The sequence below is a fragment of the Ziziphus jujuba genome, chromosome 4 (assembly GCF_031755915.1).
Source record: "Ziziphus jujuba cultivar Dongzao chromosome 4, ASM3175591v1".
In the NCBI taxonomy this organism is placed as follows: domain Eukaryota; kingdom Viridiplantae; phylum Streptophyta; class Magnoliopsida; order Rosales; family Rhamnaceae; genus Ziziphus; species Ziziphus jujuba.
The window spans coordinates 16,760,001-16,785,470 of NC_083382.1; the positions used below are offsets into that span (position 1 = coordinate 16,760,001).

Here is a 25,470-nt window from a genome sequence, read left to right on the forward strand (position 1 = left end):
AGCTAGTAGCTCCGTCGTTGATCTCTTTCTCTTCCGGCCTATTAAGTAAAATTAATTGCATGAACCATTCCTAAAAAAAACCCTTCTGTGGTAGTTCATATATTTTATAGTTCCTTACCCGATCAATTTCCAATTCTTGGTCATTGAGATTCATGGGTAATACGGATTAATATTTAAGGATAGAATAGATATATTACCTCTCCTTTTCTCCGTTCAAAGAAATTGAAATGATTGAAGTTTTTCTATTTGGAATTGTCTTAAATCTTTCTGAATCAGTAGAATATCTAGGCTCAATTCGCCCCTTTGAATAGAGGATATAAAAATTTCTCTTGGATTTATCAGTCTAAGCAGGAGGCAATATACTTTGATGTTATCGATCATTTTTTTATTTAAAACACCATCCCATCTCAATTGAAAACGCAAATACCTTTTTAGGAAGAAATCAAACCCCGCTTCCGTATTGTTCTTGTATTGTTTTCTATTTATATCTTTTTTCATGTCTGATCCCACAAAATCTTCTTCAATATCTTTGTCTTGCTTTGAGAGAGATGATTCAAAATCTGCTTGGCTTGCGGATTCTTTTTTTACTTGATTTCGATTTTCTGATTCAAGAGATTTTTTTTCATTCGAAAATATTGATATATTTCTTTTTTTCTTTCCAGTGATGCTAAGGGCCAAGATACTGGTGGTCAAAAAATTAATGTGACTTGTGAAGTACAGCAATTATTAGGAAATAATCGAGTTAGAGCGGTAGCTATGAGTGCTACAGATGGTCTAACGAGAGGAATGGAAGTGATTGACACAGGAGCTCCTCTAAGTGTTCCAGTCGGTGGAGCGACGCTAGGACGAATTTTCAACGTGCTTGGAGAGCCCGTTGATAATTTAGGTCCGGTAGATACTCGCACAACATCTCCTATTCATAGATCTGTGCCTGCCTTTATACAGTTAGATACAAAATTATCGATTTTTGAAACAGGAATTAAAGTAGTAGATCTTTTAGCCCCTTATCGCCGTGGAGGAAAAATAGGACTATTCGGGGGAGCGGGAGTGGGCAAAACAGTACTCATTATGGAATTGATCAACAACATTGCCAAAGCTCATGGGGGCGTATCCGTATTTGGCGGAGTAGGTGAACGTACTCGTGAAGGCAATGATCTTTACATAGAAATGAAAGAATCTGGAGTAATTAATGAAAAAAATATTTCAGAATCAAAAGTAGCTCTAGTCTACGGTCAGATGAACGAACCGCTGGGAGCGCGTATGAGAGTTGGTTTAACTGCCCTAACTATGGCGAAATATTTCTGAGATGTTAATGAACAAGACGTACTTCTATTTATTGACAATATCTTTCATTTTGTCCAAGCGGGATCCGAAGTATCGGCCTTGTTGGGTAGAATGCCCTCCGCTGTGGGATATCAACCCACTCTTAGTACCGAAATGGGTTCTTTACAAGAAAGAATTACTTCTACCAAAGAGGGGTCCATAACTTCTATTCAAGCAGTTTATGTACCCGCGGACGATTTGACCGATCCCGCTCCGGCCACAACATTTGCACATTTAGATGCTACTACCGTACTATCAAGAGGATTGGCTGCCAAAGGTATCTATCCAGCAGTAGATCCTTTAGATTCAACGTCAACTATGCTCCTTCTATTTCTCAATCTTTGTGACTTGCTCCTATGGAACCAAGGTCGAAAAGATTGAGAAAAATCAGTCATTCACAACCACTGATGAAGGATTCCTCGAAAAGTTATTATACATAATATATATGTGGTATATATCCATATATATTGTATATTGAATTTAATTTCGTATTGAATTTAATTTCGAATACAGAACTGATAGAATCTTTTCTGATTGGACCAAATATGAGTATCCGATAGAGATGAAAGAAGATAGACAATAAATCCAAATTAGGAGAAAACGCCTTTCGCAGAATTAGAAGCCTTTGTGCAATTCGCTTCTGATCTCGATAAAGCTACTCAGAATCAATTGGCAAGAGGTCAACGATTACGTGAGTTGCTCAAACAATCTCAATCAGCCCCTCTCGCGGTGGAAGAACAGATAATGACTATTTATACTGGAACCAATGGTTATCTTGATTCATTAGAAATTGGGCAGGTAAGGAAATTTCTTGTTGAGTTACGTACTTACTTAAAAACGAATAAACCTCAGTTCCAAGAAATCATAGCTTCTACCAAGACATTTACCGAGGAAGCAGAAGCCCTTTTGAAAGAAGCTATTCAGGAACAGCTGGAACGTTTTCTACTTCAGGAACAAGTATAAAGAAAAGAAATTGATCACTTTTAATTTTTATCAATCTTAATTCAATATTAATTAAATCTTAATTTAATACTAATTTTAAAATTTAATACTCATTTTAATAATAATAATTAAATTATATACTTTTTATATTATATAATTAATAATTATATAATTATTTAAATTTTTTTTATATTTTAAAATAAAATATAAAAATAATAATTATAAAATATAAAAGTTTTTGTTTTTTGTAATGATTATTTTCTATAATAATATAGAAATAATAATATATTACATTTCTATATTAAATAGAATATTAATTTTAAATACATAATAATTATATACACATATTAACATACATTAAATATATAATATATATTAAATATATGGAAAATATATATATATGGAAATAATATATAAACTAGATTATACTTATATTACAAATACTAAGTGTATAAGAGCGCCTCTTATTCAAATTATTCAAAAGATCTTTCTTGACATGGAAATCTAAAAATATATGGAAATAAATTGCGTCCAATAGGATTTGAACCTATACCAAAGGTTTAGAAGACCTCTGTCCTATCCATTAGACAATGGACGCTTTGCATTCCAATTTTTTTTATATTTATTTTCTTTTCACATTTATTATTCGGACGAAACGAATATGTTAAAGAATTCTGGGAATTGCGTATTCAACTATGCATTACATTAATTATATTCATTTTTGAATTATATTCATTTTGTTTCTATTTCTATAAAACATATTTATTAGAAATTTGATATTTTGATATTTATTAAATATATAAATATATATTAGATATAAATATCTATTAGATATATAGATTTATAGGTTTTGACTATAAAAAAGAAATATTGAAAAATATTGAATAGAGATAAGAGAAAGTAAGCACAAGCGGGTAGCGGGAGGTAGAGTAGACCGATGATCCTGTAGTCATTTGGCCGGCTATTGAAAGAAAAAGCTTGCATCTGCTCCCCCTATTATATAACCGGTCCCATCTCTCTCCAAACCTTTGCATCAATATGGATCAAATAATCCATTGGGTGTACATTCATAGATGGATAAAATTTCTTTTTACCCTTATTTTTATGTCAGAATAGGAAGCCCTTCTCTAATCTAGGCCCGGGCCAAGTCAGTGGGGGGACCCTGTCGGGCTCCTCCCCCCCCCAAAAAAAAAAAAACTGTACGTGAGAGTTTCCCTTCATACGGCTCGAATCATTCTCAGATGCCCCGAGAGGCATTCTTTCTCTTAACCCGAAACGACTGTGGAGAGGAAAGGTTCCTTTTTTTTAGGGTAATCCCGGGAACAGATCCAGTGGAGACGGGGTGGGGCCTGTAGCTCAGAGGATTAGAGCACGTGGCTACGAACCACGGTGTCGGGGGTTCGAATCCTTCCTCGCCCACAACCGGCCAAAAAGGGAAGGACCTTTCCCTTTGGGGGTAGGAAAATCATGATCGGGATTGCGGACCCCAAGCTATAAAGTTAAGGGCGAGGTTCAAACGAGGAAAGGCTTATTACAGTGAAAAGAGTTGGAAAGAAGTTGTTAATAATAGATTACCGAGAGAAATAGGTAAAAGAAATTTCCATCCAAGATTCAACAGTTGGTCCATTCTTAGCCTAGGTAAAGTCCATCTTGTTGCGATAGGAATGAACAAAAACAAATACCTTAAGGAGTTTGACCTAAAATGAAAGAAAAAAAAGGATTCATGAAGGTTGAATTACTGTATGACTGCCCAATGGTATAGTCTGAATTCGTTTAGATAATGAAAATATGATTCTAGATTATGTTTTAGGAACGATTATAAGTAGTTTTTTTATACGTATAGGACGAGGAAATCGAAGCAAAAGTGAAGCAAGTCGTTATGATTCAACCAGCGGACGTATAGTTTATAGACTCCGAAAAAAGATTCCAATGATTAGATGGTTTTTTCAATTTCAACATTCGTAGGCGTTTGCCCCCGATCCAATCGGGGGATCGAATTGATTATCGAAACATGGGTTTAATTAGTCGATTTATTAGTGAACAAGGAAAAATATTATCTAGACGGGAGGATTTGCTTACTTTTTGGGTAGGGATGCGGGCATAAAGGTACGTTTGAACAACTAAGGTTTATGGGTGGAGTCCGTCCCATCTCTGAAGACGAGGGAAAGGTATCGAGATTTAGCGTAGAATGAAAGCGCGGGATACAAGGGTAGGGCTGTACCCAAGCATCAGGAGATGTGAGAGACCTCGCTTGAAGAAGCTTATTGTGTGTGAAAATCACGTCACGCCACTGTCTTTGGAAGATCACAAGGCGTTTCGAATAAGAACACTATTTTATTCTAACTATTTTTTTTTATTTTATATTTTTTTTATTTGTTATAATGAATTGTTTATGAATTGTTTGTTGTCTCTATCAGTCAAATAAAATGGATCATTTCTCTGGGAAGAACCAATCAAAAAATTTCATTATATCCCTTCTCCTTCTAAGATCGTTCTATTTCGTCTGTTATTTCGTAGGGATAAACGATATACAGATAAGTTAGAAAATATATTTCTTTTCTGCTGTTAATAATAATAACTAATAAAAGTAAAAGAGACCCTCGAATGACTAAATAGAAATACTGGTATGTCTCTTAGTAATGACTAATGACTGTTCACACAGTTTGGAATAGAGTAATAGTAATATATTCTATGTAAGACATAAAGTGTCTTCATTTAGGAACTTCTAATTGAGATATGAATACATTAGGTTGCACAAAAAAGAATTGCGTCAATTCAAAGCCCCCCAAAAAAATTTTATAAGATTAAAAAGGTCCGTTAAGCGCCCCCCGGCTATGTCATAATAGATCCGTACTTACTAGCCAAAAATATCTTTTAATTACCAAAATAGTAATTACTTTTGTAATGTCAAATGGGACATCTTTCCTAAACAGCGTCTTTTTCGTCATCAACAGTAAAGTCAGTGGTACCCTATCTAGTTCCTTACTACTTATTATCATGTCCGCTTCCGTCGTTTGATCTATTTTATACGCTAAAATTCCAATATGAGAAAGATGCGCTCAAGCACCCAACCTATACAAGGGGCTTGGGCTCGAAAGCCGGCCTTACTCAACAAGCACCCTTATTAGTAAGGTTGCTTGTTTCCACTCATTGAAGATTCTACTCATTTTAATAATAACAATTAAATTATATACTTTTTATATTATATAATTAATAATTATATAATTATTTAAATTTTTTTTATATTTTAAAATAAAATATAAAAAAAATAATTATAAAATATAAAAGTTTTTGTTTTTTGTAATGATTATTTTCTATAATAATATAGAAATAATAATATATTACATTTCTATATTAAATAGAATATTAATTTTAAATACATAATAATTATATACACATATTAACATACATTAAATATATAATATATTTAAATATATAATTATCAGACAATCACTTATTCACAAACCTCCTGTGGGGCTAATAGTTTTCATTTCCCATCTCATGGAAAACCTTTTTCGCTCCGCTTAGCCCTATCCCTCTCTAGGGGTTTCATATTGAAAAAATAAAGTAATAAGAATGAGAGGTGTTAAGCTTTTTATCATCCTGGCGTCGAGCTATTTTTCCTATGCTTTGATATACTTTGGGAAGTAATTATTAACAACAGTAGTGCTATGGACATCAAATTATTTGTCAAAATTAACCAGCTATTAAAAGTGTTTTGAAAATTTTGCCTATGCTTTGATGCATTAAAATTACACTATATAAGATTCATAGTTCATGTATATGAGATTAACACATTCTGCATTATAATTCAATATACCTTTTACTTTTCATGATAGATTGGCTAAACCACGTAAAAATCAAAACGAAAGAGTAAGAGTCAAAGAAAAGGTAGCGATTCAAATCAAGATTTATCTGGTACCCTACTCACAAAACTAAAAATGAAAAATAACAAAACAATATTCTATCAGATTACTTGTCTTCTTGTAGTTGGATCTCCAAGTTTTTGGGAAGGCTTCTCAATTTCAATTATAACAGCAATTAGGGGTATATGTAAACCCCATAACATAAATTTTTTAAACAGATAAATCGGGTATCTTATCTGTATATGATGCCTATAGGTAATTTTAGGAAATTTTGAGGAAATTATCATGCTTCGATTCAATTTTTACAATTTGTCAGCGAATAGATTGAATATTGAAAGTTGAAATTGTGATAGAGCATGACAGGTTCTTTCTGTCCCCAACAAAACAATATAATAAAAAAAAGAGGGAGAGCGCAGATAGATAGTTCTATTTATATCCGCGCATGTTTAATAAATATCAGCTTTTTTACACATTTCAATCCTATTCTACGAATGCGACTAAAAAAAAATAGGTAAAAATCTCTCTCTTCTCTGCGAATTCTTTATTTGAACAATTGAATCCACGAAAAAGTTAAGTGCTAGAAAAAAGAAAATCCTGAATACATTTATGGTATCCAATCGGATTGGAATACGGAATATCATAATAATGGTAGAAATTGAATCACTTTTTGGTTTGGTATTCTATACAAATTGTTTGGATATTCTAGACAAAACTCCATAAGAAAAAGTGGAATTTATCATTTTCATTTGTATCTGTTGCAAATTACAATTTGAGTATAAAATTCTCGTTATCCCTCCTTCATCAGAAGCTGTCACTGAATAGTCTGATGCCGCCAATCGGCTTTTCCTTAATCTTTCCATTTTGGGGTTAACGAGTGATCAATCAATAGTAGAGTAGTTGGCGAACGGTCTTTTAATGACTTCTGGGCACAAGTGCCATTCTCGTCGTCTACTAGGATACAAATATCTAAATTTGATATTTTTAGATACTTTTTCAGACCTATTGCCGATACTAAGTAGCAGCCAAAAATTTGTAGTCAATACTAACTCAATGTTAAAAAATGGTTGGTTATTTCTAACTCCCGCATACGAACCAGTACGGATGATAGTGCAAAAACTCTAAGAAAAAGAGAGTTCGAGAGAGCTCTAACTGAAATAAGAAAAAGAAAAAGGGATTTAGAGAGAGCTCTAACTCAACTAAAAGAAAACAAATTAAAATTAAATAAAATTTTAAAAGAAAACAAATTAAAGAAAGCTCTAGCTGAAATAAGAGAAAGAAAAAATGATTTAGCGTTTTCTCTAAATCAAATACAAATAAGAGACAGAAAAAGTGATTTAGAGATAACTAAAAAATACAAATATTTGTGGGTGCAATGCGAAAATTGTTATGGATTAAATTATAAGAAATTTTTTAAATTTCAAATGAATATTTGTGAACATTGTGGACTTCATTTGAAAATGACTAGTTCAGATAGAATCGAAAGTTCGGTTGATCCAGGTACTTGGGAGCCTCTGGATGAAGACATGGTCTCTAGGGATCCCATAAAATTTCATTCGCGGGAGGAACCTTATAAAGATCGTATTGATTTTAATCAAAGAACGACAGGATTAACTGATGCTGTTCAAACAGGCATAGGTCGACTAAATGGTATTCCTGTAGCAATCGGGGTTATGGATTTTCAGTTTATGGGGGGTAGTATGGGATCGGTAGTGGGCGAGAAAATCACACGTTTGATTGAACATGCTACCACTAAATTTTTACCTCTTATTCTAGTGTGTGCTTCTGGAGGAGCACGTATGCAAGAAGGAAGTTTGAGCTTGATGCAAATGGCTAAAATATCTTCTGCTTTATATTATTATCAATCAAATAATAAGTTATTCTATGTATCAATCCTTTCATCTCCTACTACGGGTGGGGTGACAGCTAGTTTTGGTATGTTGGGAGATATCATTATTGCCGACCCAAATGCCTACGTTGCATTTGCGGGTAAAAGAGTAATTGAACAAACATTGAATAAGACAGTACCCGAGGGTGCACAAGCGGCTGAATATTTATTCCATAAGGGCTTATTCGATCCAATCGTACCACGTAATCCTTTAAAAGGCGTTCTGAGTGAGTTATTTCAGCTCCATGCTTTCTTTCCTTTGAATCGAAAAATGAAATCAAAAATTAAATTAAGGAGAGCCATATATCCTTATCCTTAATTTTATCCTTAATTTAATATTTAATAAATTATTAAATTTAATAAATTCAAAAATTTATTACTTGTTTTAAATTTATTACTTGTTTTGTGGTAACCAAGTAGTTATTTAGTTTATAGGAAGCAAAGTCAAAATTCCAAGAATGGATTTTTCTTTGGTAACATAAGATTAAATTGGAAAAAGAATCATGCGAATACTTTTTTTTATCGATAGCCCTGATTACTAATCAGGTCAGGAAATCTCTATCAAACAAAATAAAAAGAGCGAATTCTGTCTCTTTCGTCCATGAAATTGGGCGAGGGGGTCCTGCATCTTTCTATATCCCTCAAGAACCCCTGATTTTACTAAGAATCTCTTTTGTCAGATCGTATTATAACGAATTTTTTCGCGAAGGGAAAAACAAAAATGAAGAATAATCAAAATAAATAATGAACATAATAAAAAAGTGAATTATCATACATATATTGCATGTAGAAAGATGAATAAGCTCATTTATTTACTTATTTTATTTACATCATTTATTTACTTATTTTATTTACATATTTACACTTTTGATTTACATTAATTATATTATATACGTACTTAGTATATTCTAGTCTATTATATACTTTACAGACTTATAATATTTTCTTTTTTTTTTATATATATTAAATATTTTTTTAATATATTTAATATTTAATATATTTAATATATATTAAAAAAATATATATATTAGTCTATAGACTCTTATATTATAGACTCCTTATTATATCCTTATTTTATTATCTTATTTTATTATATCTTAGTATATATACATTATATACCCTTTATTAATAATTAATATTAATTAGTGTATATACTCACTTAGGTATACTAAGTATAATAGTATAATTATTATATGAATTATAAGATATCTTTATAACAGGTTAAAAGATTAATATAACAATAAATAACAGGTACAAATCAAATATTAAATCGAGGTACCCATTCTATGACAATTCTTAACACCTTACCCTCTATTTTTGTGCCTTTAGTGGGCTTAGTTTTTCCGGCAATTGCAATGGTTTCTTTATCTCTTCATGTTCAAAAAAACAAAATTTTTTAAATACGATGGGGCAAAATCTTATCTATTTTTTTTTTCAAGACTTACGTGAATCATAGCACGGATATCTATTTATTAGAATATGGTATAACGTGTGGCTTCTTCCGAGCATAAGCTCATATGAATGTGTAAACATGATATATGAGTAACTGAATTAGAGCTATTTTCAAATGGATCGATATCGGGATTAATTTCTGAAATGTAAAGTCAATATATGTATGTGGATATCTATAAGATATCATATGAAAGGGATGTTCGTATTTTAGTTTAGATCTAGGCAATTCGATGAATTACTCCTAAAAGTTCACATCATAACAGTGCTAGTTGATGAGAGTTACTTCGGAAACAAAAAAATGAAAGTAAATTTTTTTTTGGTTATTCCCCAATTCCAATAAAATGCAACTAGATCTAGTATAGTATGAGTTGGCGATCAGACCGTATATGGATAGAACTTATAGCGGGGTCTCAAAAAACGAGTAATTTCTGCTGGGCCTTTATCCTTTTTTTAGGTTCATTAGGATTTTTATTGGTTGGAACTTCCAGTTATTATTTGGACTACAAGATCAAACCAGATTACCCACATCTTTGAATTTGAGGGTAAAAAGCTCGCTTGTTATACGGGATCCAACGCATCCAGCAGAGCGAAGCAGCGTTCCATTCTTTGCGATGTGTGATTTGATCAAAATTATGATTTTACAAATTCAGAATGAGAAACTGTCATCCCATTCAATCGAATTAGGATGCCCTGGATCTGACATGTCTCTTGGTAGGAGTAACATGAAGCTCAGATGTATTGAACTCATAACTCATTAGATACTTTTTATGAATGTCAACTAAGTATCGTAAGTAAATTGCTCCCGGTTGTTCAATCATTTGATAACCAGAGTCATTCTTTGATAAGTGATCACTGTGTCTTCCACAATGGAATCTGATAAGTGAGATTTCGAGTAAGTGTTTACATAATCTTCTTCTATCCGAAGAAATGATTCATCGAAATAATGAGTCACCATTGATTTTTCGGCCCCAGGAGAGTTTACTCGACCCATTCCCCAGTCTCCCGCACTGCTCAAGTAAGTGTGCGACTCCGTGTGAACGGAGAGTGGGCAGAGGAGTTACTCGAAACGCTGCCAAGATATCGGTATCTTTGGTTTCATATTCAGGAGTGTAATAAGTCAATTTATAATCTTTAACACCGGCTTTGAATCCAACACTTGCTTTAGTCTCTGTTTGTGGAAAAGATCCCGATTCAAGATAAATTCATGAGGAAGTGGAATCTCTTTAGAGCAGCATTTGTTTGTATTTCCCTGTAAAGTGCATTGGAGAAAAAATCTCTCTCTAGAGACGATTTTTCCAGGGCCCTGGTTTGGATTCATTCGTCTTCTCGGTCTTCCTTTTAGGAATATATTTTTAATATAAAATAGAAACATATTGACATGTTAAATGTTGATGTGCCACATCAATTAAAAATTTAATATTAAATCTGTTATTGAACAAATAATAATTCTCAATACTTAACAAATCATTAACCGTTCAAAAGATATTAAAAGCACACTCTCTCTTTATAAAATAGAAGTTAACACGAAAGATTCTACTTCGATGTGCGTAAAATATTAATTTTCTCCTAATAATCATATTCAGATGTTCATAATGTGCAGTATGGTTCTTCTATAATTGGTGTATTTTAGTATTTTTGCCAGAAGAGGGGCATTCAACTTTCTCCTTTTCGTATATGACCATCTAGAAAATGTCCTTTAATCTTCTATGAATTGAATTCATTTGGAGTTCATATGATTTGTCTCTTCTTGTCTCTGAAATGATTCCTTTAGTAGTAAGAAAAATTTCTTAATTTACATTTTGATGTTAAAAAAAATTTTTTTTTAAATTATTAATTGAGACTTCTAAAGTGCCATATTATAGGTTCCATTGCCATTGTTGGTGATCCACACTTTCTTTTCGAAAATACCATTAAGCAACATGCTTTATCTTCTGCTTAAATAGCTATGTTCAATTCCCATTTTAATTGCAGTTCATATTTCTTATAATGTTATTGGTATGTATAAACTTTTTTCGAAATATTTACAGAAAAAAAAGATCTACTCTGGGTTGAAAAACCTCTTGTTAATATTCTTTTTGACTATAAACGATATCTATAAATTAAATAATTGATTGAGTTAACTTGAGTTAACTTAAGTTAAGTTTTTTTTTTATAATTTTTTTATAAATTAAAAGAAAATAAAAAGTAAATTAATAAAAAGATTAATACATAAGATATATAGACTAAGAGATAGGAAGAAATTCGACCGCCCCCCACATATTTGATACCTTCTCCTACGAAAAAACTCGCAATACCGACACCATTCGTAATTCCATCAATTATTCGTTTATCAAAAAAATGAGTTAGTTGAGCCAATCCTCTTATACCTTTAGTTAAGCATATTGCATAAAAAACATCTATGTAACCACGATTATATGACCAATCATATATCCCATTTAATAGTTTTTCCCCAAGAATTTTTCTTTTTCTAGGAATACTTTTAACAAATGAATTAAAGAAATTCAAATTTTGTAAAGAGGAATAAACCGGCTTATATAAAAAAGACGCTATAAGGATTCCAAAAAAAGCTATACTGACTGAAAAAGTTGCGTTTGAAATAAATTCATACAAATCCACAGAAGTATTTGGATTTGGATGTAAAAGGTTTATCGCTGGGTTTAACAATTTTGATAATATATCCAAATCCACAGCTTCTTGATTGAATTGATTGAAGAAAGGAATTCCTATGAATCCAATGAACAAAGTAAATAGTACTAATACAAGCATAGGAAATAGCATAGTATTGTCCGATTCCTGCGGATATGAGAAAGTGTTCTTAGTTCCAAAATGACTAATAGTAATAAAAGGGCGCATCATGCTTCTTAGATTACTATCAATTCGATATGTCTTTTTAGAAAAAAAAGAAGCCCTTTCATTATTATTCATTGTTAACAAAGTTAATAAAGTAACATTTTTTTTAATAACTTTTTGCCCTTCTTTACCCCATAGAGATATTGAATAGAACGAGCTATTTTTTTTTCCACTGTAAGTTTGAAACTGAAGGTTTAAATGTCCTTCAAAAGTAAGTAAATAGATCCGAAACATATAAAAGGCAGTTAAGCCAGCTGTGGAACAAGCGATTATTGCAAAAATCGGTGAATATAACCAACTATCACTAAGAATTTCATCTTTGGACCAAAAACACGCAAGGGGTGGAATACCACACAAAGAAAGTGTACCTAATAAAAATGCAGTTTTTGTAATTGGTACATGTTTTCGTAAACCGCCCATAAGAACCATATTCTGGATTTTATCTGGAGAATATCCAACAATTGTTTCCATGGAATGAATAATTGATCCGGATCCTAAAAACAACAATGCTTTCGAATAAGCATGAGTAATCAAATGAAATAAAGCCGCTCGATAAGATCCTGATTGTAGGGAGAAAAATGGTTCTGGCATAGCCTTTTTCTCTATTACTTCCTCTCTATTCTTTTCTTTCTAGGAAAGGGGTAGAATGAATTGAGTAGATATCTTCATTTTTTATTCATTAGTCGGATTGATGAACTAAATCAGATAGTTGGATGAGTGAAAGAGAACAACTTCTATATAAATTCGCAGTAAAGATATTGAGTCTCATTTTCTATGTATAAGAGTTAGAGAGTTGAGCGGAAATAAACAGAAGCAGAAGATACCGTTTACCCCAAGATTGGTTGATTAGTCATCCTGACTTGAAGCGGGCTCAAAAGATCAACCGTATTGAGTTTTCACTATCGTTTGTATGTATTTTCATACATGTATTACCATAAAAGAAAAGGCGATTGAACAAAAACGAGTGGATAGGTAGAAACACCAAGATACGCAAAGGATTAGTAATGTAGATCCTGTAAATTATCCAAAAGTAGACATTTCTACATAATATACAAAGAATACTAATTGGGGCTTTAAATTTGTAGAAGTTATAAGGCAGTACTCCCCACGATTCCGATCCAGAGTATGCTCCTATCCGCCAATTAAATAAATGACTATTGGGAACGAAATAATCCCTTTTTGATTTTGTAAGCCCCCTTTTTTCAGAAACAGAAAGAAGAATAGGAACGAAAAAAAGAAAGGAATACAAAAGAATAAACAAGATCTTTTTTATTCTTTTTTTCTTATATCCAGATTTATATCGATACAATTCGTGTCATAATTCATGAATTAATGTAATATATAATTCTTTTTCGTAAGTGAAAATGATGGGTTATTGATTTTTTTTACAAGGAGTATTTTATTGAAGAATCAAGTTATTACTCAACAAAGAAAAATTTAAATGATTATGGAAATTTAAAAAAAAGGATGAGATCAATTCAGAAGTATTTTTTTTTATTTATTATTAATTCAATTTATTAATTTATTAAATTAATAATAAATTGAATTCTTTATTATTAATTATTAATATTAATTTCTTTATTATTAATTATTAATATTAATTATATTTATATTAATTATTATTTTTTTATTAAAATTTATTAAAACATAACAGACAGAATTCAATTGGTCTAATTTTGGACCGTATGATAGATTTGAATCTTATCTATCGTATAACCAAGCATCGCAAGATAAAAGGACTCGGTCCTTAGATTTTTTTATGGCCCTTCAGGAGCCGTATGAGGTGAAAATCTCATGTACGGTTTTGGAATAGCGATGGAAACAGTGATGGTACCGCCGACTATGATTATCTAATAGTTCAAGTACAGTTGATATAGTTGAGGCGCAATCAAAATATGGTTTTTGGGGATGGAATTTGTGGCGTCAACCTATAGGGTTTATCGTTTTTCTAATTTCTTCCCTAGCAGAATGTGAGAGATTGCCTTTTGATTTACCAGAAGCGGAAGAAGAATTAGTAGCAGGTTATCAAACCGAATATTCGGGGATAAAATTTGGTTTATTTTATGTTGCTTCCTATCTAAACCTATTAGTTTCGTCATTATTTGTAACAGTTCTTTACTTGGGCGGTTGGAATATCTCTATTCCATATATATTTGTTTCGGAGCTTTTTGAAATAAATCAACAATATGAGGTTTTTGGGGCGACAATTGGTATCTTTATTACATTAGCTAAAACTTATTTGTTTTTGTTCATTCCTATCGCAACAAGATGGACTTTACCTAGGCTAAGAATGGACCAACTGTTGAATCTTGGATGGAAATTTCTTTTACCTATTTCTCTCGGTAATCTATTATTAACAACTTCTTTCCAACTCTTTTCACTGTAAAGGAATATGATATTCTATATTCACAACTTGGCTTAAACAAGAGAAATAAACAAACATCAAATTATTCATATATATTCACGATATGTTCCCTATGGTAACTGGGTTCATGAATTATGGTCAACAAACAGTACGAGCTGCAAGGTACATTGGTCAAAGTTTCATGATTACCTTATCCCACGCAAATCGTTTACCTGTAACTATTCAATATCCTTATGAAAAATTAATCACCGCAGAGCGTTTCCGCGGTCGAATCCATTTTGAGTTTGATAAATGTATTGCTTGTGAAGTATGTGTTCGTGTGTGTCCTATAGATCTACCCGTCGTCGATTGGAAATTGGAAACTGATATTCGCAAGAAACGGTTGCTTAATTACAGTATTGATTTCGGAATCTGTATATTTTGTGGTAACTACGTTGAGTATTGTCCAACAAATTGTTTATCAATGACTGAAGAATATGAACTTTCTACTTATGATCGTCATGAATTAAATTATAATCAAATTGCTTTGGGTCGTTTACCAATATCAGTAATTGACGATTATACAATTCGAACAATTTTGAATTAGCCTCAAATAAAAAATAAGTAACTCCCTTGATTCAAGAAAATTTTCGAATTATTAAGTACTAAGGTTCCTTTCGTTTTGTTTGGTCACACCCTACAAATCCCAACTATTCATTAGTTGGTAATAATCACGTATTAATTTGGATTGAAAATCGAGTAATTAAGTCTATATAATTATTTCGAAATATAGTTTTGGATTTGAACTACTCTTTCTTTCAGATAAAGAATGAAATTAGTCCAATATCTGTACCCACATTAATTCACATCCCTGAGGATTTCATTCAATTAGGAATTGATTATAAATCATACAAAATTTTTTCTGGTCGGGTCTCAATAAGGTCATGAAAAAAATTTCGATTTTTTATCTCTTTTTTTACATATAATGGATTTGCCTGGACCAATACATGATTTTCTTATAGTCTTTCTGGGATCAGGTCTTATATTAGGAGGTATAGGAGTAGTATTATTTACCAACCCAATTTATTCTGCTTTTTCATTGGGACTTGTTCTTGTTTGTATATCCTTATTCTATATTCTATTAAACTCTTATTTTGTAGCTGCGGCACAACTCCTTATTTACGTGGGAGCTATAAATGTTTTAATCATATTTGCTGTGATGTTCATAAATGGTTCAGAATATTACAAAGATTTTAATCTTTGGACCGTTGGAGATGGGGTTACTTTGCTGGTTTGTACAAGTATTTTGGTTTTACTAATGAGTACTATTACGGATACGTCATGGTACGGGATTATTTGGACTACAAGATCAAACCAGATTATAGAGCAAGATTTGATAAGTAATAGTCAACAAATTGGAATTCATTTATCAACAGATTTTTTTCTTCCCTTTGAATTCATTTCAATAATTCTTTTAGCCGCTTTGATAGGTGCAATCGCTGTGGCGCGCCAGTAATAAATCGTAAATCTATAGAATTAGCAACAGCAATCCAAATGAAACTTCAGTCTGTGTTATCACATCTATTTCTCTTCAATTCTAATTAAAGATTGTTTATGTTGAAAATAGAAATTCTTTTATTAGATCTATTACCAATCTATTTATTTGTTCCGTACCTTTTAGATTCTAGTCACTAGTCAATTGAATCCGTTGAATTGTTGTTCATATTATATTGAAATAAATCAAAATTTAATTGATAAGGAGTTGGTCAATGATGCTCGAACATGTACTTGTTTTGAGTGCCTACTTATTTTCTATCGGTATCTATGGATTGATCACAAGCCGCAATATGGTTGAGCCCTTATGTGTCTTGAACTTATACTGAATGCGGTTAATATAAATTTTGTAACATTTTCTGATTTTTTTGATAGTTGCCAATTAAAAGGCAATATTTTTTCAATTTTTGTTATAGCTATTGCAGCCGCTGAAGCAGCTATTGGACCGGCTATTGTTTCGTCAATTTATCGTAACAGAAAATCAACTCGTATTAATCAATCGAATTTGTTGAATAAGTAGTATTAATCATAGAAATTAGAATATTTATAAATTCGAATTAGCATGTATTATACATAATGTATGATCATGTTTGCGAAAAAGTAAGAAATCAAAGTATCTTGGCTCCCTTACATGAGTCGGTCCAGAAGTAGATTGATTAAAAAAATTCTGGTAAATCATTGATTCATCTGGTGTCTAAATATATGATTTATTTATAAATTTACTAGATCGAAAATTTAGAATGTTCAAAAACTTTATAGATCCAATGTCACATTCAGTAAAGATTTATGATACGTGTATAGGATGTACTCAATGTGTCCGAGCCTGCCCCACGGATGTATTAGAAATGATACCTTGGGACGGGTGTAAAGCTAAGCAAATCGCTTCTGCTCCAAGAACAGAGGACTGTGTCGGTTGTAAAAGATGTGAATCCGCCTGTCCAACGGATTTCTTGAGTGTTCGAGTTTATTTATGGCATGAAACAACTCGAAGTATGGGGCTAGCTTATTGATACATTTTAGAAAACCTTACTTGAATATATTTAATTTTTTTTTACCAACAAAAACCCGCGCTCAAAATAATATATTTTATTTTATATTTTTGAGCATGGGTTTTTCTGGTCCAAGTGTATCTTGTTTTTACCACAAATGATTTTCCTTGGTTAACGATAGTTGTAGTTTTGCCAATATCTGCGGGTTCTTTAATTTTCTTTCTCCCTCATAGAGGGAATAAGGTAATTAGGTGGTATACTATTTGTATATGCATAATAGAACTCCTTCTAATAACCTATACATTTGGGTATCATTTCCAATTGGACGATCCATTAATCCAACTTACAGAGAATTATAAATGGATCCATTTTTTTGATTTTTACTGGAGATTGGGAATAGATGGAATTTCTATAGGACCTATTTTACTGACAGGATTTATCACTACTTTAGCTACTTTAGCGGCCCGGCCGGTTACTCGAGATTCCCGATTATTCCATTTCCTGATGTTAGCAATGTATAGCAGTCAAATAGGACCATTTTCTTCTCAAGACCTTTTACTTTTTTTCATCATGTGGGAGTTAGAATTAATTCCAGTTTATCTACTTCTATCCATATGGGGCGGAAAGAAACGTTTGTATTCAGCTACAAAATTTATTTTGTACACTGCAGGAGCTTCTGTTTTTTTATTAATAGGAGTTCTGGGTATTGGTTTATATGGTTCTAATGAACCAACATTAAATTTTGAAACATCAGCTAATCAATCGTATCCTGTAGCACTGGAAATCATTTTTTATATTGGATTTTTTATTGCTTTTGCTGTCAAATCGCCGATTATACCCTTACATACATGGTTACCAGACACCCATGGAGAGGCACATTACAGTACTTGTATGCTTCTAGCTGGAATATTATTAAAAATGGGAGCGTATGGAGTGGTTCGTATAAATATGCAATTATTACCTCACGCTCATTCTATCTTTTCTCCTTGGTTGATCATAGTAGGCACAATTCAAATAATCTATGCAGCTTCAACATCTCCGGGGCAACGTAATTTAAAAAAAAGAATAGCTTTATAATGCTATAATGGGTTGGGCATGCTCTGGGACGGAAGGATTCGAACCTCCGAATAGCGGGACCAAAACCCGTTGCCTTACCACTTGGCCACGCCCCATTTCTATTCGACCCTAATAAACACTAATATTGGTATTGGTTGTTCGTCAACTCCAGTATAAATATCTATAAAATAGATAGATTGTTGCTAGAATTTTAATATGTGTCGATATAGAATTAAATTGAATTTATTGATCATTACATAGAATTCAATTAAGATATTGTATGAAAGTATGATTTATTCTATTCTCTTTTGATTTGAGAATTGAAGGATTTTTGATTGGGGGAGTTCAAATCAAAGAAGGTTTTTGGGGTCTATCTTATTTAGTTTTATTCATTTTCCCTTCTATCAATAACTCAACTTATTAATAACTCAATCAAAATAATACAATTATCTTCAATAACAAAAATAACAAAATATTTGTTATGCTTAATATATTTAGTTTGATCTGGATCTGTCTTAATTCTGCCCTTTATTCAAACGGTTTTTTCGTCGCCAAATTACCAGAGGCCTACGCTTTTTTGAATCCAATCGTAGATTTTATGCCAGTAATACCTGTGCTATTTTTTCTCTTAGCTTTTGTTTGGCAGGCTGCTGTAAGTTTTCGATGAGATCTTTAATAACGTCCTAGCCAATGCCATGGCATATATGTTTGGAATATATTCCATTTTGAGAGAGTTGAAAAAGCACTATCTCGTTGAAAGGTTCTATACATCCGCCCTTTCTTAAGGCATTTCTTTAGACAAAGACCCCCCGAAATGACCTGGCCCAATAGGGAAATCCCAATTCATTGGGCCTTTCGATACAATCAAATAGAAAGCCCCAAGGGCGCCATATTCTAGGAGCCCAAACTATGTGATTGAATAAATCCTCCTCTATCCGTTGCGGGTCGAGGACTCCTTCTCCTTCCCCTTCTTCAAATTTCGATTCGTATTGTTCATAGAGAAATCTCTGATCAACGATAGAACAAGATCCATTTTGCATCATATCTAAGGGATTCCTTGGTTCGGGCCGAAGGAGCAATGTCACTCGATCATTATCAAACTGGCTGCAATCTTTTTCTGTCCGTGTAATTTTTTTTGAATATTGAATGAATTTAAATCACGAAAAAGAACAAAGAATTCAAAGAATGGTTCGGAAAAAAAAATAAAAAAGAAAGAACAGGCCGAACAAAAGTCGTACGAATTAACAAAAATTACGTGGATTCTCGCGATATACGCATTGGTGTTGTATTAGACCCAAAAGAAAGAAGGGGTCGTTCTTGATCTAATTACAAGGATGGGGCTGTGTAATATGGAAAGACAAAATGTAAAACCCCTTTTTGAGTGATCTGATCATACGAGACTTTTTTTCTTTTCATTCGAGAGATTATGTGAATGAACCTACTACTGAATCTAATAAGTTCAATTTCAATTTAAAGTAAATATAAATAAAAGGCATTTTCATTATAAGATAAGGTCACTTATCATTCTAAAAAAAAAATGAGAAAATAATTTCTAGTTTGATCTTTTTTTATTGTATCGACGAATCCATTTATAATCGTTACATGTATTGTTCGCACTTTTACCACTAAACATGTATTTAAGTTATTAATGTATTTAAGTTAATAGAATAAAGGATTAAGTAAAGTTGATTACAATAGTATATTGGTTCTATCCCCCCTTCTTTTTCTCCCTCTCCCAAAGAAAAAGGTAATTAATTACTAGTTAACAAATTAACAAAACCAAACCTAAAATTTTTTGTCAAAAAAATGTTGCGGAGACGGGATTTGAACCCGTGACCTCAAGGTTATGAGCCTTGCGAGCTACCAAGCTGCTCTACCCCGCGATGAAAAGACGAGTGGGAATATTTCTCTTTATCGAGAAATCGAAGAAGCTATACAAGGATTTTGCCTGGCCTGCTCATATGATACCCAATAATATGGTATCCAAGCTAAGTAATTCTATGACACCAGTGTGAATTCAGGTCTCTCCGGTTCAAGTAGGACCATCCTATCTTTTGATTACGCCCGAGTTTCTTGTTCGACAAAAAGTCCATTTATATACAATAATCAGATTGGAGCGGGTATAGTTTAGTGGTAAAAGTGCGATTCGTTCTATTAACCCCCGAGTAGTTAAGGGGTATCTCGGTTTGATTAATATTCCATTCCGAGCAAAAACTTTATTTCTTAAAAGGATTAAATCCTTTACCTTTCAATGAAAAATTCGAGGAAGAATATACATTCTCGTGATTTGTATCCAAGAGTCAATTAGAAATTGAAAAATTGGATTATCAAAGCTGTTCCTATCTAACGGAACCTTATTGGATCAAATGACAAAGACATTGTTGAGAAAAAGATGGCTTTTCCCGGATGAAATGAAAATTGGATTCATGTAACAAGAGAAAGGTTTCCCATTCCTTAGCCGGAAAGATATGTGGCCATGAAACAGGGATTAAGTGGAACCGCGGGTGCTTCCCTCTAGGCGGAACGCTCCCCTACCGATGCATTTTTACATCCCACAGCTTCGGCAGATCGCTTAGCCCCGTTCATCTTCGGCGCAAGAGCGCTCGATCAGTGAGCTATTACGCACTCTCTGGCAGGAGTTTGAGTATCGGTGGAAGAACAAGCCTTTCTTCCACGACCACCTTTACTTTCCTTCAAAAAAGGATCGTGAGAGCGGTTATTAGCCAATGCGTCAGCCTGTGTGTTTTGTCTTCGACATACTGTTGCTCTGTCTGCAGATTTCGGAGGTGTAGGGCAAGATGTGCAGTGCAAGTCGAGAGATAAAATTGGAACAGTGGATCTTTTTTTTTTTCATTTTCATATTTCTTTGGACTACGCGGGAATCTATCGATATTTCCGATTAAATCTTCTTGTTTCTAGATGTTGTATAGGAATGCCATTCCCTTACTTTACAGCGAAAGATTTATTCCAAGCACAACATACATCCACTGAAACTTCCCTGTCTGGCCTATCCCAGACAGCTATGGAAGCTGCTAGCTACCTTCTTACCTTTAGAGTAGCCCGAGATGAGTGAGAGGAAGAAAGGCTCTCTTTGTCATAAAATGAATTCTATTCAACTTGATACAATACAAAATAGGGCAACATTCGTCTTCGGGGAGTGAACGGGATTAGATACCCTGGTAGTCCATGCCGTAAACGATGAGTGTTCGCCCTTGGTCTACGCGGATCAGGGGCCCAGCTAACGCGTGAAACACTCCGCCTGGGGAGTACGGTCGCAAGACTGAAACTCAAAGGAATTGACGGGGGCCTGCACAAGCGGTGGAGCATGTGGTTTAATTCGATACAACGCGCAAAACCTTACCAGCCCTTGACATGTAGCATTTTTCTCGGGATTAAAAGATAGCTTTTTTGTTAAAAGAAAAGCTGGGGATTCCCCTTTTTCCCATATTGGATATTGGAAAAGGCTTATCATTGAACTGGGACTATAATAAAAAAAATGGACCTGCCTTGGCAAAAAATCCTTACTATGGACCTATTAGATCTACATGGATTAGATTATAAATTAAAACAGGCCAAAACTCATCTTTCTTGAAACATGAAAGAAAAAGCCCCCCTTTGTTACAAGTTAAAAAGAGCCTGCTATGAATATAAAAAAAGAAAGAAAGCTAGAATCTACACATTGATTCTTTTTTTTTTGCAATTTGTGTTGAACCGTATGCATCAAAAGGCACATGTACGGTTCCTAAGGGATACAATTTTATCCCAATCAACCGACTTTATCGAGAAAGATTACTTTTTTTAGGCCAACCGGTTGATAACGAGATCTCGAATCAACTTATTGGTCTGCCATTCTTCGTAGTATACCTGACAAATCGGGAGGTGTAGCCGCAATAGCACCAGTTTTTATATGTCTGTTGGCTTTACCTTTTTTTAAAAATATGTATTGTTACCGACCTGAAAACCTTGACTGGTGTTTTAGGTCTCCTTATCCAACAGGACATTTTAATCTTGCTTTACAATCTATGCCACTGGCAAGAGCATGATTGAGGGCTTTATACTGTAGTCTGTAACTCTTCAATTGGTTATTGGCTCTACCCCCAGCCCCTTCATATTCCATGGCAGCAGAGTTATAGTAAAAGAAGCCGCGGGAAGCAAAGGCACCAATAAATAGCTACATGGGTCGCATAGAAGCTTTAAGAGATAGGGGGACATCCACCGAAGATGGCAGCGGGAGAGACGGGAGCACGAACGAGGTAGCTTAAGGGGGCTTGGCTCTGGATCCCCCCTGCTTGCAGAAATGAATGGATCCAGTTTTTATATGTCTGTTGGCTTTACCTTTTTTTAAAAATATGTATTGTTACCGACCTGAAAACCTTGACTGGTGTTTTAGGTCTCCTTATCCAACAGGACATTTTAATCTTGCTTTACAATCTATGCCACTGGCAAGAGCATGATTGAGGGCTTTATACTGTAGTCTGTAACTCTTCAATTGGTTATTGGCTCTACCCCCAGCCCCTTCATATTCCATGGCAGCAGAGTTATAGTAAAAGAAGCCGCGGGAAGCAAAGGCACCAATAAATAGCTACATGGGTCGCATAGAAGCTTTAAGAGATAGGGGGACATCCACCGAAGATGGCAGCGGGAGAGACGGGAGCACGAACGAGGTAGCTTAAGGGGGCTTGGCTCTGGATCCCCCCTGCTTGCAGAAATGAATGGATCTGAAGGGGGGCTGGGTTCTATTTCCGGGCCGGGCGGGAGGTTAAGGCCAGCCCTTGCATAACTTCCTGAAGTATTTCCCATACAACCGGCTTTTTTTCCCGAATTTTACTCTTAGCAACTCCTATGTTCGAAGCCAACTGTTGTCTAATTAAACCTACAAAAGCCGTCACTTAAACTAGTAATGTGATTATTCCAACTATATTTAGTATCATACATGTAACGATAATAGTGAGGATCGTCACTCTTAGATACATTATTCGGATAACTAGAATTCTGATAACTATAAAAAGAACTTTTAGGTGCACTTAGAAAAGAACGATCGGTGTCAGTCTCAAAAATTCGATTTTCAATATCAAAATATATGGAGTAATGGTCCCTATTACTATCCCTAAAGAAAAAAGTTTGATCAGATATGAAATTTCGAATGTACCTCCTGACGCCGACTAAATGATCAACATTACTGTAACTATAATTGTTACTCTCAATCCCATTAGGAATTTTTTTATTCATATGATTTATAATCGGATCTTTATTTACACTGGTATTTTCATTTTCAATAGGACCACCAAAACTATCCATTGATTTACTTAACCCACACCTGTATTCTAACCCCCTCCTAAACAACATCAAATCGAACCAACATTTTTCCATAGAGCTTTCTTGCAACGAATGGCAAGTGCTTTTCCTTGTGTGGATCCTATTTCAATGGGCACTTGATGGGTCGATCCGCCTACACGTTGGGCAAATACAGGTTCGATCAAGATTTGTTTCTCCGGAGTACCAAAAGCAAGCATGACATCATTATGAACATAAGGCTTTAATTTAAGGAAGGCGAACCAACCGTATGGCGGCTGGAAAGAAAGACGACCTCACCTTCTCGTAGATGGTGTCAGTGAGAGCAACTTTAGTATCCCCCGTCGACCTTCTTTTGTAGATTATGATTGTTCCTTGTTCGTTTGCGTTTAGCTCGAATGAGCGTTCTGAAGAAACTTCAGTTAAGTTGTGCTATATAAAAAAGAGGATTCTTGAGTTTTCGTTTTTTCCCTCTTGCTAAGAAAGCTGTCATTAGACAACTTCACCCGCCAAGAGTTTTGAAGCCGTTACATGTATTTTCTTTTTTTCTTTTTCTTTTTTCAATATCCTAGATCTGCTCATAAATAAAGCTTTTTTTTTCCTTTTTTTTTTTTTTTGGTCCCCTTTTTGCTTCTTCAATCCATTGGATCAGCAAATCACAAAGGAGAAAAAAAAAATAATAATTATAAAGTGTTTATTATGGTTATTTATTTATCTTTCTTTATTGCTTCATCTGTAAATCAAGTAGAAGGAAAAAGGTTTTATTATTATTATTATTTGTTCTCTTTCTTTGTTGCTTCATCTGCAAATCAAGTAGTTTAAGAAGAAGAGAAGAAGAAGAAAAAGAAAAGTGGGTCTTCGTGGTAAAAGTGGTAACAATGGGTCTTCTTCATTCCACTCTCCAATTTTTTTTTTTTTATTGGGTCTTTTTTCCAACATTTTGGTAAAAGTGGGAATAAATTTTGGGTGGTGTTACTATATCTAATATCAATGTATTATTCAAAATACATTATATATATATATATATATATATATATTTTTTATATATAAGATATTGCACGTTCTTAAAAAATTTTCACCTTCAAATTTTTAACAATCTTCAATTACCATTTTACCTTTTTTTCAATTAAATGTAACGGAAATTGACTAAAGTTAAACGGTGTTTCTAAATTGTTACAAATTAAAGAGTACGTTTTAAAACATGGCTGAAATACAAGGGGTTTATATGATATTAACCCATATATTAATATATAATTATAATCTTCTGAGGAATATATGAACCTGGAAAGCCCTTCCAATACAGTCCTACTCCTAGCCAATGTGTTGCATTGGACTTAGAGGTATATACGGGGCATGCACGAGTGATCCATGATTGCCATGAGTTCAAACTCAATAGGTTGCCCACAAGCATTATGCTTTTGCTTATGATTCTCCCAAACTAATACCTAACGCACATTGAATATTCTACATCAATAATTTAGAGTTAAATTCAACCCAAGGGTCTCTCCTTTTCCACAACATGAGCCAATGATTATGTTCATAAACTACTGAGAATAGTACAAGGCACGGCATCAAATGTCATCCAATATTCTGCTCTTGAAATATAATATAAAAGTAGAAGCAAATAGTGAATGATCCCACTAAAAGTCCAACACAAGCAGTGGTAAGACTCAAACAAGTTATGCTTATTAAAGAGGAATGAAGTACTAGAACTCAATGTTTGGGTCATCAAATTGGCTAAGCCAACATACTTCTCAACACATTCAAGACAAACACAACTAATCAAGTCCTTAAACAAACTTGTTATCCATCTTCTAGGAGGTACAAATGATGTCATTCTAGGTTAGGATTTCACTTGAACTTGTATTTCTTTATTTTGCCATGTGGTTCAACTTATTAAGGTTGGGGTGCGTTTCA

General features: G+C 33.5%; 1 protein-coding gene, 2 non-coding genes and 2 pseudogenes across 3 annotated transcripts; 3 read left to right on the forward strand and 2 right to left on the reverse strand.

Annotated features, from left to right (window-relative positions):
• LOC132803563 (ATP synthase subunit beta, chloroplastic-like) overlaps window positions 1-2,286 on the forward strand; it is a 2,453-nt pseudogene extending 167 nt beyond the window's left edge.
• A 505-nt stretch (window positions 2,287-2,791) lies between these two features.
• On the reverse strand, window positions 2,792-2,863 carry TRNAR-UCU (transfer RNA arginine (anticodon UCU)). The gene has a single exon. It is a non-coding gene; the product is annotated as a tRNA-Arg (tRNA).
• A 4,725-nt stretch (window positions 2,864-7,588) lies between these two features.
• Window positions 7,589-10,226, forward strand: LOC132803564 (acetyl-coenzyme A carboxylase carboxyl transferase subunit beta, chloroplastic-like). Its single transcript, XM_060816787.1, has 2 exons — window positions 7,589-8,125; window positions 10,119-10,226. Exons 1-2 carry the CDS (start codon window positions 7,589-7,591, stop codon window positions 10,224-10,226), a joined length of 645 nt encoding a protein of 214 aa, XP_060672770.1.
• A 3,718-nt stretch (window positions 10,227-13,944) lies between these two features.
• Window positions 13,945-15,290, forward strand: LOC125423868 (NAD(P)H-quinone oxidoreductase subunit I, chloroplastic-like; annotated as a pseudogene).
• Window positions 15,291-20,070: 4,780 nt separating this feature from the next.
• TRNAM-CAU (transfer RNA methionine (anticodon CAU)) lies at window positions 20,071-20,144 on the reverse strand. The gene has a single exon. It is a non-coding gene; the product is annotated as a tRNA-Met (tRNA).
• Between the last annotated feature and the right edge of the window lie 5,326 nt (window positions 20,145-25,470).

Excerpts from the sequence above, each read along its gene's own strand:
- LOC132803564 (XM_060816787.1), top strand. The coding sequence starts at position 7,589 with ATGACTAGTTCAGATAGAATCGAAAGTTCGGTTGATCCAGGTACTTGG. Across the intron at positions 8,126-10,118 it reads TTGCATTTGCGGGTAAAAGA|AATGAGAAACTGTCATCCCA; the intron begins GTAATTGAACAA and ends TTACAAATTCAG.